Raw genomic sequence first — 15,770 nt, forward strand, 5'->3', positions numbered from 1 at the left:
ATGATATACATATATTCGTGCTTTTGGTGTTTTTTCACAGCACCGACGGAGCGTGTGCGTTAAATTTAGGTCAGTTTCAGTTTGTTTTTAAGTGAAAACTTTCTTTCTTTGCCATCAAAGGGAAATCTGAGACATTAACTCCTGCAGATACATTTCCAGAGTGGCGCAAGAAAGTTTTGTCACCATATTGCATCAACTTGAGATGAAACTGTTCTGAAATGTACCCCTCAACACTTCCGCTGAGTCCAGAAGACAGGAAGCAGATTCGCTCTGAGTAGAGAGCATGCGGCTCATTATCACACAGCAGGAAAAAGTGGAGGACGTTGTCTTTAAGACCGTTTTATATGTACAGACACACCAGGAAACCAGGATATTCCACCTGTGAGCCATGAGCAAAAAGCTAAGTAAGTTCTGTTTGGTTTCATGTAAAGCAACAGACGGACTTTATTTAAGAATAACTGTGTTTGTGTCACTTAAATCGAATTATTTACCTTTATTTCAAGCTGCTGTAGTAGAAGCTAAATGCTGAAGACATTAAATGTAAGCATGCTGCATGATGACGTAACGCTTTACATGACATAAAACTGTGAATATAGCTTTTTCATCCTTCCAACTTTTAGAAGGAGACCTTCAAACGATGAATCTGTGTAGCTGCTGTTTAATAATAAACACATTGAAGGCAGACCAGCACAAAACTTCTGAATCAAGGCATTGAAAAACTTTAAAAGGCAGATGATGAATGAAAGGATAAGCAAACAGACTGTGAATGTATGAAAGAAAACAGCCAATGTGCCAAGAGATGCAGCGCAGGAGTGAGCCAACAGAACAAGTTAAAGAGGGTCAGAAGGAGGTTAAAATAGTTAGAAACAGGAGGACAGACACTGGGGAAGAAAAACCTGGTTCAAAGTCACATCCAAAACCAGGCCATCAGCTCTCTAACCCAAACCAAAGACTTCAGACCATATCATGTTTTAGGACTTTAATTTTTCACACAAAAGTCAAAGACTTCACTAATATTAGCCGGTTAAAGGGACTCTAAGGCAGGGATGTCCAAATTCGGTCCCCGAGGGCCGCTGTCCTGCAGGTTTTAGACGTTTCCCTGCTTCAACACACCTGATTCAGATTAAAAGATTGTTACGTTCTGCACAAGCCTGCTAATGATGCATCAATCTACAGGAAATGCACAGGTGGATTCTGACATTTTCTCCTTGACTCATTGGTTTTTCCAGGCTGAAGATGCGTCTTATTACAGAGCAAAGAGTGTTCAAACTCACCTTAAGGAGAGACATGATTACGCAATGACATGACCTGCAAACATGGTCCATTCATAGCTACATCCTGCAGAGCTGATCTGTCAACTGCGATTAAAGGAAGTTTGCTTTATGTTATTGAGGTTTATTTGTAGAGCACAATTCAAAGTGCTTTACAGCTGCATAAAATCACAAGAAAACATCAAAATAATCATTGATTAATTAGATTAAAAGTGAAGAGTGCAGATAAATACTTTCAGTTGTCATATGCACAGATAAATAAACTGTTTTCAGCCTGGATTTAAACAGAGCTGAGGCCTGTCTCACATCTTCTTGGAGACTGTTCCAGATTTTAGGAGCATAAAGCTGAAAGGCAGCCTCACCTTTTAGTCCTGACTCTGGGCACCAGCAGGAGACGCCTCCCTGAAGTCCTCAGAGTCCCAGCTGGTTCATATGGCTCCAACATGTGAGAGATGAACACGAGCAGAACTGTTTTAAAGTCTATTCTCCAAGCCACAGGAAGCCAGAGCAGAGACCTGAGCTCTGGACTAATATGGATGTCCTGCAGCTGTCTTACGGCCCGTTTAGAGCCCAGTGAGCAGGACGTTACAGTCTAACCTGCTGGAGACGAACCCATGGATTCATCTGTCTAAGTCTGGTTTAGACACTTTCCTTTTGAAGTCCTCAGAGAATTTAAAATGTCTGAAAAGCTGAAAGAAAATACGAACCGATTTAAACCAGAATGATCAGCTCTTGGTCTTGGTGAGACTTCCTGGAAAGATGCTGACTAATCCCCACTTTATTTGACTTACTGTCATCTGTCACTGCTGCTCATGACCCACATGCACCCGAGTCGGGTTAATACTGTAGCTGGGAATAAAACACATTCAATCTATACAGCTTCCTGTTTAAATTATGTACAGACAATATATTATAGAATAAAATGAGTACATTTAAAAGGTAGTTAAGCACTAGTACAAACCGAGTTGTGGTATCTGATAAGTCAGAGAAAAGAGGCTGATGCAAGTGTATTGGTGTCATCCCATAAAAGAATGTGATGCATTGACGCTTGTCTCCCTGTGTCCACTGTTTCTTTGTCCACTGTTCCACTCCACAAACGTGCTTTTGGTGGATTGTAAACGAAGAATAGATGCGTCTCTGTGCAGCCTGAAGGGAGTTCAGCTAAGAAAAGACAGCGAGTGTCTGCTGGAAGGACAACAGCTCACTGTGCGTCTCTTCTTCTGCTGTTTGACTCGGTAGCTGTTCAGTGATTGAAAATAAGATGCAGCTGAAGGCTGTTTTTATTGGTATCAAAACAGTTTTTAACAGATGTTTGATGAAATATTTAAATTTTACAGAAAAACTTCACCTATAACGACTCAAAAATAAGCACATTTCACACAGTTTTGTTAATATGTGCATATATTCATCTTCTGAAGAGGCAGTTGAGTGAATTTCGTGTTCTTGTTTTTCAGTTTTGTGAAAGCTTTCATCAACTGAGATGAAATTATGGGGCGTGTGCTGTGCTTTTTCTTGATAAGATGCGTAAAGCTAAAGCTAAAGCACCTCTTTTAATTCTCATCCAGCTAATTTGGCTCTATGGATGCAGCCGGAGGACTGGTTGACTGATTGGTTGAACAAGAATATGAAGGTAAAATGGGTACAAAGTTAAAACCATGATCAGCATTCAGAAGATTAAAGTGCTAATCTGGTTATTGCTGAATAAGAGTCGCCCCAGACAGCCCACAAACCTCTTTTCTCTGATTGGATGGGAAGCATCTTAATTGCTATCTGCAGGTGTTATGATGTTATGGAGGTTTAAGTCTGTCAGATATTCATTCTGAAGCCTCTCCAGCAATGTGAATGTGGTCCAATGCAATGTGCTGACTGTCCACATCAGGTGGACCTGTGTCCCAGTCTCAGTTGACCCCGATCCTCCCCCAGTTCTAACCCGTTTCTGAGGCTCATGCTCAGCATGATGCTGCCACCACCGTACCGCTCTAATCATAGCTCATTAGATTAAGTGTTATTTCTGGACAGTTCTACCCACAGGGCTGTGAACTAAGTGCATCCAGTAAACCACTTTCCTGAATTTTAAATTTCAGCAGAGCTGATGTGGAGTGGTTGGTGGTGCCTGATCAGGCCACTGCAGCTGACCAATCAGAGCAAAGCAGAGCCCCGAACCTCTATTTGAACTTAAAACATTCATTACAAAGACACAAATAGTCCAAAAGCTGTTTCATGGCCACTTGAAAGTTTTCATCAGTCTTCAAATGAATTAAGCTGGTTTTCTAACTTTGATCTTTAAACATTATTACCACAATGTGACAGTTGTACCAGTTTGGGTACATGTTTCGATTTCTATTTAAGGTCTTTTCTGTGCAAACAAAGTTATAATTATCTACTCAGCCGCCCAATGCATTCAGTTTCACTTTGTCTAAATAAGACCAATAAAACACAACCTGCCAGCTACCAGAGTCCTCTGATTACACTCTCTGCCCATGCAGATTGTGTGGATAATGGTCTCCTCTGGCAGTGACATGCTCCCATTTACCAGTTGGAAAGTTAATTGTTATCTCTCATAACACACATTAAGCTAACTTTATACAATGCTGGCAGTTAAATTATGCTTTAAAGTGATGTTTTCTTAAAGTGAATCACTTTAATGAACTAAAATGGGGAGAAAATGTCACAGGAACTATTTATAAGACTATTTATTTTAATAAAAAGTTGAAAATTCTCAAATTGTTATGAATATATGTATTTGCAGTCATGGGTTTTGTCCAGAGTTCAGTAAAAACTGTTTATTAAGGACGGTTGTGGACATGATAGAATAAAATACTCAGAGGAGGGTTAAGATCAAGTCCTTCAACGTAGCTTTACTTTAAATTTCTTCTTGTATTTTCACATTGAGTTGCTGATTCCTTGCACTTTTACTCGTATTAGATATTAAATATTGTTATAATATTGATATTCAAAAGAACTTGTTCAAGGTTAGGTAATAAAACAAAGTGGCTAAGGTGAACATGAAGGATTGCATTAAAACAGGCTCTGTGATAACATGTGACAACTAAAGGAACTAAGGTTCTGGACACACAAACCAGACGATATATCAAAAAACATTTCTCTGAAATTCATGTGAGATCAGGCTTGGTTTTTCAATGCATACATACAGTTTCTACATGCTTCATTTCCTGGTGACTGGGCAGATATTTACCACCAAATCGTGTATTTTTGATCAGCCCAAACCAGGAAGTTCTTACTTCTCTAGACTAAACTAAACCAAGTCTATCTGGGGTGTACATGACACCAAATAAAATGTCAAAATATGAAGGAAAAGATGAGATAAAACAAGGATTCTGTCCACTGGAAACATGATTATTCATCAGATTCCACTGATTTGGCCCATTTATTGGCTGATTAAATCTAATATTTGTATTTGACCTCAAATTTGACCATCTTCCTGAAAGTAAAAACATCAGAAAGTAAATATTAAAGGCAACATATTAATATTTTCTTTGGTTGCATGTGATGCTTTTAACTGTTCTAATGTGCCGTGAAAACCAGAGCAATTGTTAAATAGGTCATTAAATAGGTTCTTAATTACTCATGACTTCACGTTGTTATCTGTGTTGAATGTGGTGAAATTCTGTTGGGTGAACAATCAGGAAAAGGTGTTAAATGCAATTCAAAGTACATGAAATACTAGGAAATTCCCACAGAGTCACCGAGCACATTGTGTAAGTAAAGCCTGAAGGTTTGTTTGTGCACGTCCTCCATCCTCCTCCGTCTGCCTCAGAATCTTAAGTCCATATTCAGCTGAGGAAACAAACATCCGTCAATGTTTTCGGAGCCTAATAGGTCCTCGGGGCAGAAATATAATCAAACAAAAGCTGAAAGCTTGAGGGGGACGAGGACTTGAAGCATTCCTAAGATGGCTCCAACATAAAGAAAATATTTGAGTTTTTTCACAACATTGAATGAAAATGACACGTTTGCAGCTGCTGGTCCCAGCGGGGACTTAAAGACCCCAAGTATTAATCATCAGGTCCAACCACATCTGACTGGGAGTCAGATCTCTAAACTGAATGAAGCATCAGCAGTGATAGCACATTATATCAGCTGATAACATGCCAAATAAGAAGGAATTAAAACGTTTTTTAGTTGCATTTTTTCACTTTTAAACCCAAGACTGACAGTCACAGTTTGTATTTCCCTGTTAAGAGAGCTATCTTTTTAAATCAGTCAGTCATTTCCTGCACTGTGAGCGTTTCATAACGAACTTTAGACCCTGAAATATGTTCGGCTGATATAACATACATATAATAAGATCTTTTTTTGAATTTTAAAAGTGATATTTGTGCTCCGACCCTCTGTGTTTTAGCAGAAAAAGTAAAACACAGAATTTTGTGCTCAGGAAGTTTGAGAAATCCTGTTTGAACAGGAAACACAAGTGACTTCACAACACTGCGGAGTCAATGACTGATTTTACGATCCTTATTCAAGTTAAGACGCTGTTTGAATTGTAAATAAAGAATATGAGTAAATCCTGAATTAGATGGCAGCAACACGCCTGAAAAGGCTGTGACACGGACACAAGTCTGGAAAAGGAAGACATACTCAAGAGAAACAGCTGGAGGAACATGTTGAGGCTAAATAGGTTAATTAGTAAGATGACTGAGTATAAAAAGCAGCACCGAAGAGAAGCAGAGTCTCTGGGAGGCCGAAGAGGAGAGGGACCATTAGTGCCTATGGAACAGGAAACCTGCACATCTGGAAAGGCTGAAAGGCATTTACAGGTTTTAGAGCAACATCTGCTCCCATATAGACGACATATTTTTGTTAAATTGTGAATAACATGTTGGTTTATGGGATTAGCAAATCATCATTTTTATTCACAGTTAATCAGCGTTGAATAATTTAATCAGGATGCTTTTGAGAATTATGTATTTGGCACTTCATGTTTAATCTCCAAAACATGCCACAGGGGCTAGTTAAAAGCCAGAAGTGGTAATAAACGGCATTTCTATTGATGAATGGGAGAGCCACATTGGATTATGAGTTCAGGGCAGGTTTGGTTCCTCTTTGACACTTTGTAGCCGGGAAATTCTGACTTTTGTGTCTAAATCAGGTGGGTTAATACTCACCCTCAGACCCACTTTTCCTTCTTTTATGTCTCCACAAACTCCCACCGTTGCCCCTTCATCTGATTTTATATCATTCAATGCAAACTGCTGTCTGTGCCACACTGAATCTATGGTTTGGGGACCATGAATGTCTTTATGACTGTATTCCTATTCCCCAGCAGACTGTTATGGTCACAACAAATAAGAGAAGACACACGGGAAAGACTTAGAATAGAATAGAAAATAGAAAAATAGAATAGAAACACTGTTGATGAAATAGAAAAAATGTTGAGCAACAGCAGCAGGAATGCATTCTACCAAATTCAGCTGTTAAACTTAATCAAACTAAAAGAAAACAAAGGACATGAGGGCCTGGGTGGTAGAAGGAGCCGGCGCTCCCAGGAAAAGGTGGAGACGCTGGCCAGCTGCCTCCAGTTGCCATGGCGACACACCACCTATGGACACCTTTGGGTCATTCATTGATTGGCTGAGATTCAGTAAAGAATTTAATATAGGCCACAAAAAAAAAAGGAACAGGAATTAATTTGCTTCCTGTTTAGCAGCAACTCTGTAAATACAGATTAATTGTTGAAAAAGAGACATGTCCTTGAACCTTAATATGCTGCTTCTTCCTGGTTCTGGTTCTGCCAGAGGTTTCTTCCTGGTTCTGCCAGAGGTTTCTTCCTGGTTCTGGTTCTGCCAGAGGTTTCTTCCTGGTTCTGGTTCTGCCAGAGGTTTCTTCCTGTTAAAGGGAGTCGTTCCTTTCCACAGTCCCTCAGGCTCAGGACAGGAGATTGGACTGAAGTTTCGGTCCAATCTGTTGGTTTCCTTAGCTAGGATATTATTTTTTGAATTGGCTCCATATGAATGAATTGGATTATTTTGAAATTAATTAATTGGATTTCATTGGATTATGATTACAGTGAATTGAATTCCAACTGGCTTGAACCTTAATATGCTGCTTCTTCCTCTGCAGATTTTAAATGGTTCGGGAGCCTCACCAATCTCTCCTCCCGCCGCTCGTCAGAGAAGTCCAAAAACAAAGCATCTCCAGAGTGTAATGGCAGTCAAAGCAGCCTCTGTGGAGCCAAAGCAGCGGCGGTGGGGGACCAGTCAGTGGACGACATGGAGTCCTGCCTTCACAGCCCCGGCTACGCCTGCTCCAAGGACATGTACACACATGTTGGCACTGTGCCCCGCCGTGAGAAGCAGAAGAAGAGCTGCAAGGGGCTGCCGAAGAAGAAGACAGAGGAGGAGGGGGTGGGGCAGAACAAGTGGAAGGTGGGGGAACATGTCAGAGACTCTCCCCTGCTCTCTGCCATGTCCAGCCTTAGTTTGAACAATATGGAGCCGCCTCAGCCAGGTTCGGCCCGGCCGCTGCCCGCCACACCGACACCCAGCCGAGCCTCACCTTTGACCTCAGCACCTGACAGCTGCCTCAAAAGGCTGTCAGATGACACCAGCCGCGAGGCATCAGGGAGCAGTAATGCTTCAGAAACTGATAGAAAACCTTTAATCATGGCGAGTTGTACAGCAGTTTCAAAACAGGATGTATACGTGCCGATGGACCCGATCTCTGATGCGGCTCGCAACCACATCGCCCCCCAAATCAAGAAGCAGCGAGGCGGCACATGTGCACAGGAAAACAACAAAACTGTGATCAGCTCACAGGAAGAGCAAAGTCAAAGGTGAGAAAGATTATTTATTACTTTCAGAACGCTGTGGTTATTCAGCTCCTGTGCAGCTTTTCTGAGGCTTTTAATCGATTCATGAGACATTTGAGACACAGCAACTTTAGAGTATTTTTTACTATATTTGTCATTACTTTACTTTGCTAAAGACTACTTTAGTAGTCTTCAGGAATAGTTCTCCAGGCTTCTTGAAGGACATCCCAAAGCTCTTCTTTGGATGTGGGCTGCCTTTTGTTCCGTTCTCTGTCAGATGATCCCACACTGCTTCTATAATGTTGAGGTCCGGGCTCTGGGGAGGATTCATCCCTCCATAAGACCTGTTGCCACTGATTTTCAGTCCACTTCTTGTGTCATTTGGCACAGCTCAGCCTTTTCTCCCTGTTTCCCTTCCTTAAGAACGGCTTCTTGACAGCCACCCTTCCATGGAGACCATTTCTGATGAGGCTTGGGCCAACAGTAGATGGATCAGCTGAAGGTCCAGATGCATCTCTCAGGTCCTGTCAGGTCACAGCTGGATTTTTTCCTCTTTCTTAAGGACATCACTTTCAGATCCTGTTCATCTGCTGTAGATAGTTTTTTAGGCCTGACACTTCTTCTTTTGTCCTCCACTTGTCCAGTTTCCTCAATGTTTTAAGGACACACTGCACACCATGCTGAGATATGCCAAGTTTTCAGCTAATAGCTCTTTGGGAATCACCTTGTTGCTGCAGAAATCCTATTTTCTGTCTGTCAAACTGTGTTTTCTTTGCTGTTTCTCATAGATGCAACTAAAGAAATGGGAACAAATGTCTTTGTGACAAAGTGCCTAAAGGTCCAATTTAAAATGGCTTCTTTGCTAAGTTGTCTGTTATGTGTCGACAAAACACTGCTTCATCCTTTGAGTTTGGAGCCTTTTTTCTGCTTGAATTTATTCAGAGATGTTGCTTGCATTACTTTTTTAAAAATGGTCTTTAATTTTATGTGAGAAGTCATAACAATGAGAGAAAACAGTGAGGTCTATATTGAAATATATAATGTAATAACATAATGATATGTAAAAATAATGTGTAAAATATTCTGCCAGAGCATATATATGGCAACAAGAAAATGAAAAAAAAAACAGAGAATTTACTCCAATATGAAACAAAAGTTTAATTTTATTTGATGTTAAGGTGTTGTAAATATTATAAGAAATGTTTTTTTAATAAAAAAAAGAAACAAAAAATAACTTAAAAAATAAGAATATCACAATTTATATTGGAAATAAATCACTATAATGGCAGAGAAATCGCAGTATTTACCCAAAACACCTTCAAAAGCAGCAGATCTGAGTATAACTGAACATATTCTACTTTAAAAATAGATTTTTTTATGCAAGTAAATATATCATTTGGAAAAAAGACTTATTATTCTGTGATAGGCTGTTGAAATGTGCGCCCAGCATTTGGTCAAATTACAACAATAAATCCTAAAAGCACTAAAATAACTGGTAGCGGACATGCGCAGTGGCTCCCAGCCTGTTCCAGCTGGGTTCCCCTCAGCAGCGGTGCGTGTGTCCGACTGTGCGGGAAAACATGAGCGACGCTGGGGACGGCAGCTGCCGGTCAGTCCGCTGCGGGCAGGACGACACGGCGGAAAGGTGAGTTTAAATTTAAATCGGGTTCTGGTTTAATTTGATGCGAATTTGTGAGACTCTGACATGCAGAACTTTTCTACTCTGGTTCTGAGTCATCTGTCATCTGCGGACCTGCCTCACAGATCATCATCAGCTCTGAAGATTTTGCATTTTACTTTTATTAATATTTGCTGCTCGCTTTTTTTGACTTGTTGAAAGCGGAAACAGACACGTGTTTTTAGTTAGTTTGGTGTCATAAAGCTCGAAGCCGCCAATAAAACTGCTGGTGGACTTTGAAGACGCTGGGTTTCCGGACCCGAGGCTGAATGTGGACCGGGCTGAAGGTTACATAAGAAGAGGAGTCTCAGCCCAGAACTTTGATAAAGTCTGCTTGTCTGGCTTTCAGTCTGATCTCATCAACACCTGTCAAACATCTGGATGTTTCACACCGGCCTGTTCAGACTTTACTGCGAACATGAAGTAAAATAATCTGATTTAAACGGTGAAAATAGAAAATGTAACATTAATAATAAAGTATAAAAAGTAGAAGGTAATCATTACTTTAAAACCGTGTAAAGTGTGTCAAAACTGTCCAGAAACCAAATGACATCAGTCACAATGCAGCTAAAAGTTATTGATAGTGAATAGAAAAAGCAGGATTTATATTATTTATTGACTTTATTTCCATTATTGCCCTTTGGTGGATACTTCTAAAATGAGCTGGCAGTGGTGGAGACCAACACCAGGCTTTCCTGCAGGGTTTTGCATTGAAGCTTTATAACATATTCATAAGCATTAGCTCGACATGTTTGCTATAATTGAAATTCTCTGCTGTAAACCATGGAATCTGATATGGAAACATCTTCTTTTGCTGATCCTCTGTAAAATCACTATTCTCTGGGTTAAATCCCCAGCTGGTGTGAAGGGTTGTAGCTGTTAGGATTTTCCATAAAGTCTGCTTTAAGACGCTCAGCTCTGCTCTCACTGATAAATTGTTCTCATCGCTTGCTTTGTTCAGCATGTTAATCGTGTTGTGCTGCTCTGTGTGTGTCTCGATTTATCTTCCTTTCTTCTTGTCTTATTTATCTGTTTTGTCTGAGTTGTGCTTGTTCATACATTAGCAGATTCAGTGCTTTAATGCGGACTTTGTTTGGATTTCGTCTACCACTAGAAAGAATTTGATTTCCCTCCCGCTGAAGAAGGACATTGTGATCTTTGGCCAGGATTGCTTTGTTTCCCTCATGCAGCTTCAGCTCTCAGTGGAATAAGTCGAGCTCTCGAATAGTGAGATTTTTGGTAGATCATTCATTTTGTTTAATCAGTTTTATTTGAATAGTTGGAAATGACAGATTTGAACAGAGCAATTTTACATTTAACTTTCCATTAAACACTAATTGAGCTGTTTGCATTTATTGCCTCAATAAAAAATGCATCCTGCAGTTAAAGTTGAGCCTGTGGACACTCACTCTTCATAAAATCTTATAACGTAGAGCTCTTAAAGGGGAACTTTAAGGTATTTTTAAACCTGGACCTTATTTCTGGCATGAAATACGTTCATCTGCTCACTGAGAACAGTTTGGTGAAAGTCGGCTTCCTTCTGAAGATATTTAGATAACTGGAGATCCATATAACGGAGTGAACGGGGCTTAGAGGATGCAGCCTCTAAATAAGGCATTATCTGTCTTTATTTCACCAATACTTTAAGAAGAATGAATGAATGAACGTGTGCTATAGCTCTGTTAGCTCATAGCTGCTGTTATGTGGCTACTTGCAGCTATAGGAGAGCTAACGGAGGGATTTCTACTCAGGCACTCTACTGGGACCACTTCATCCACACGCCCCCCTGCAGCACAGTTTATTCACTCCGTGCTCTGTGACAGTCGGCTAACTTCACACAGAGTTTGCTGCTGATAGTTTTGTGCAACATGGCAGGATATTTATCAGATTTTGACAACGTGAACGACGACTTTGAGTAAGATGGACGTTCTTACCGGAGTGAATGAGCTGTGCTGCAGGGGGGCGTGTGGATGAAGTGGTCCCAGTAGAGTGCCTGTGTAGAAATCCCTCCGTTAGCTCTCCTATAGCTGCAAGTAGCCTCATAACAGCAGCTATGAGCTAACAGAGCTATAGCACACGTTCATTCATTCATTCTTCTTAAAGATCTTAGACGATCTAAGCCCCGTTCACTCCGTTATATGGCTCTTGAGTTATCTAAATATCTTCTGAAGGACGCCGACTTTCACTAAACTGTTCTCAGTGAGTAGATGAACGTATTTCATGCCAGAAATAAGGTCCAGGTTTAAAAATACCTTAAAGTTCCCCTTTAAAGGTTGTTCCAGCCAGTCATTTAAGAACAGATGACTGGGGCCACCATCGAGGTCGCTAAAGCTATTTCCTGACAACCAATAAGTGAACAGATCAGTAAGAGGGGAGCTGCTGTTAACGGGTGTGGACACCTGCACAGGTGTACCTGGGATCTCTCACCTGTCCACTGACGACACATGCAAATTGTTTCTGTTATCGTGCATCAAATGACAACATTAATCCCTAAAGTGACAGCGTAGAGTTAGAAATGAATAGATGAATATGAAGCTCAGTACAGCTTGTAGTCAGGAAGAGGAATGCTTCTAATTTTCCAATCTATGCATAATTAAAATGAGTCAAACTGATTTATTCTGCCAAAAATGTGAAAACTTCTCACTTATTATTCGGATTTGTACCATCATCAGTAACATAACGTCACAGAAACGTGGTTCAGGCAAATGTAATTAAAAAAGTTGTATTTTGTTGAGTTAAAAAGAGATTTTTAATCTGACTATTAACAGGACAGTTGTGAAAACCAGGCGTCCAGAATATAACGGGACAAATAATCGCATATAATAATATGAATGTTTTGGGTCAATGAGGTTTTTAAATCTGTTTTATCCTTTTAGAAATATCAAAATGTAAAGGCGGATGGCCACCCTTCCTGGTTCTGGTTCTGCCAGAGGTTTCTTCCTGGTTCTGGTTCTGCCAGAGGTTTCTTCCTGGTTCTGGTTCTGCCAGAGGTTTCTTCCTGGTTCTGCCAGAGGTTTCTTCCTGAGTCTGGTTCTGCCAGAGGTTTCTTCCTGGTTCTGGTTCTGCCAGAGGTTTCTTCCTGGTTCTGGTTCTGCCAGAGGTTTCTTCCTGGTTCTGGTTCTGCCAGAGGTTTCTTCCTGGTTCTGGTTCTGCCAGAGGTTTCTTCCTGGTTCTGGTTCTGCCAGAGGTTTCTTCCTGTTAAAGGGAGTCGTTCCTTTCCACAGTCCCTCAGGCTCAGGACGGGAGATTGGACTGAAGACAAGTTTCGGTCCAATCTGTTGGTTTCCTTAGCTCGGATATTATTTTTTTCTATATGAATGAATTGGATTATTTTGAAATTAATTAATTGGATTTCATTGGATTATGATTACAATGAATTGAATTCCAGCTGGCTTGAATTGGACTATATTATTTAAGTGTCTTGAGATGACAATTGTTGTAATCTGGCGCTTTATAAATAAAACTGAATTGAATTGAAACAGACATAAGATACGTTGACTTGTCACATTCGGCCCACTTAATTAAACAGTTAAGATGTGCTCCATCGAACAGCTGAGCGGTCCATTGCTGCTGTGAAAGCAGAACTCAGTGTATACAGTGCACTGCTGTGAGAGTGAAACCTGGAAACATTTTGTGCTTTTGCTTGAAAAACCCCTGAATTGTTAAAATAGTTGGAGATGAACTTCCTGTCCTGAATGCTGCTTTAGATGCAGCTGAAACGTCACGGGGTCGAGTCCAGCTTCGCCTGCCAGAATCATAAAATCTGAGGTGATGATTTATCATCTCACTCAACTGCAACCCAAAGGAAATCATATGAAGGACAGAAAACAAAACCTATTAAAACGATTTACAAATAGCAGAGACCTGTTAGTGTAAAAGTCAAAATAGAGAGATTGATAAAGTAAAGAGATACGTTTTAAGCTTAAAGCAGAGAGGGTTTCTGCTGCTGGCCTGAAAACTAACGGCTTTACCTCCCATTCTGCTCCTGGAAATAACAAGCATGCCCACAAAATTGTGATTTCCCCACATTTTACATTAATTAAACTGTCACAAAATCCGTTTTAATGAGGCAGGAAGCGACTGCTGGTGGCTTATTGCAGACCTGAGCTTTAGGCCCATCCAAACCGGTCATTCGCATTTCTGCTTCGCTGTCGCTCATCGTCACGTTCAGGTATTAAAAATGCATGATTAGAGTTGGGAGGTGGAAAAATCCACGGCTGGGGTTTGCCACCATGTCATCTGAATGCTGCTCTACGCAGTACAAAACAATAAGCCCCGTAAAAGCTGGTTATTTTCACACTTCTGCGCTGTTCTTCTGTGGAAATATGCAGCTGTCGGATGTTGTGTAATGAGGCTGGGCTGGTCTAAGTTAACTGTGGTTTTCTGCTGTTTTTAAGGTATCATTAGAAGCATTATAATAATGTAAATCAGGAAAGTGTGTTAAACATTAAAGTAATAGTGTGTAACAATCGTTGACATCTAGTGTTGGAGTTGTAGATAGAAACCAGTTAAATGCTGTCACCCACTATCTAACAGAAATAAAGCATCCATGTAAGAAGGCTGCAGAAGATGCAGTTTCTCATTCTTTCACTACATTATAACTATGATCTTCCATTTCTCCAATATTTACCCTGAAACTTACATAAACGTACTTCTACATGCCCATTTACTGTGGTTGGTGTCCCAATATGGCACCAATATGGTTGATTTTCTGTGTAAAAGAACCCGCTGAATAAATAGAGTTGGTATTAAACACAGAGCAATTAATCCGGTAAAGTTGTAGGATACTAATAGAAACATAGTTTTTCATAATCCAGCCTATTTAGTTCCAGCCTGAGTTTTATCGTGTGTCGCATGTTTGAAAAACAGGACGAGCTGAAGGGAAAGGTGTGAGCAGGTCTGTCTACAGGCATCTATTGCACCCACCAAAGCCATAAAGATACAGTTATTAGAAAGTAAAGAACATTAAAACTGCCTAAACCTAAAAGTAAGAGCTTTAGGAAGACCATAAACACATTAAAATATTTCCTAAGTTTGTCCAGTTTGCATTAATATCTATACAACAGACATTTTAGCAGCTTAAGGAGAAGCTTTTTGTCTTATGAAGGCTGGGTTCTTGTCTCGTGGTCAGCAGCAGCAACAGGAGGTCAGGGCTGAGGGAATAATAGCCTTTTCAACTGACCAACAGTCCTACCTCGTGTGTATTAGATGTTGTGTAATGAGGCTGGGCTGGTCTAAGTTAACTGTGGTTTTCTGCTGTTTTTAAGGTATCATTAGAAGCATTATAATAATGTAAATCAGGAAAGTGTATTAAACATTAAAGTAATAGTGTGTAACAATCGTTGACATCTAGTGTTGGAGTTGTAGATAGAAACCAGTTAAATGCTGTCATCCACTGTCTAACAGAAATAAAGCATCCATATAAGAAGGCTGCAGAAGGTGCAGTTTCTCATTATTTCACTACATTATAACTATGATCTTCCATTTCTCCAATATTTACCCAGAAACCTTCATAAACGTACTTCTACATGCCCATTTACTGTGGTTGGTGTCCCAATATGGCACCAATATGGTTGATTTTCTGTGTAAAAGAACCCGCTGAATAAATAGAGTTGGTATTAAACACAGAGCAATTAATCCGGTAAAGTTGTAGGATACTAATAGAAACATTGTTTTTCATAATCCAGCCTATTTAGTTCCAGCCTGAGTTTTATCGTGTGTCGCATGTTTGAAAAACAGGAAGAGCTGAAGGGAAAGGTGTGAGCAGGTCTGTCTACAGGCATCTATTGCACCCACCAAAGCCATAAAGATACAGTTATTAGAAAGTAAAGAACATTAAAACTGCCTAAACCTAAAAGTAAGAGCTTTAGGAAGACCATAAACACATTAAAATATTTCCTAAGTTTGTCCAGTTTGCATTAATATCTATACAACAGGCATTTTAGCAGCTTAAGGAGAAGCTTTTTGTCTTATGAAGGCTGGGTTCTTGCCTTTTCAACTGACCAACAGTCCTACCTCGTGTCTATTGACTATTATGAGGCTGGTTTTAATC

The 15,770-nt window shown here is 40.2% G+C and overlaps 1 protein-coding gene across 2 annotated transcripts in view; it reads left to right on the forward strand.

The window, feature by feature from the left end:
* Nucleotides 1-254: 254 nt before the first annotated feature.
* sh2d3cb (SH2 domain containing 3Cb) overlaps nucleotides 255-15,770 on the forward strand; it is a 53,172-nt gene continuing 37,656 nt past the window's right edge. Inside the window, exons 1-2 of one of the 2 annotated variants that reach the window (XM_072387231.1) lie at nucleotides 255-404; nucleotides 7,353-8,064. In XM_072387231.1, the coding sequence (XP_072243332.1) occupies nucleotides 389-404; nucleotides 7,353-8,064 (728 nt within the window). In that variant the 5' untranslated portion in view covers nucleotides 255-388. Of the gene's footprint in view, nucleotides 405-7,352; nucleotides 8,065-9,476; nucleotides 9,686-15,770 lie in introns of those variants that run through there. The other variant, XM_072387232.1, reaches the window with a different exon arrangement.

Source organism: Leuresthes tenuis, unplaced genomic scaffold (genome assembly GCF_036924035.1).
Source record: "Leuresthes tenuis unplaced genomic scaffold, fLeuTen1.0.hap1 SCAF_6, whole genome shotgun sequence".
In the NCBI taxonomy this organism is placed as follows: Eukaryota; Metazoa; Chordata; class Actinopteri; order Atheriniformes; family Atherinopsidae; genus Leuresthes; species Leuresthes tenuis.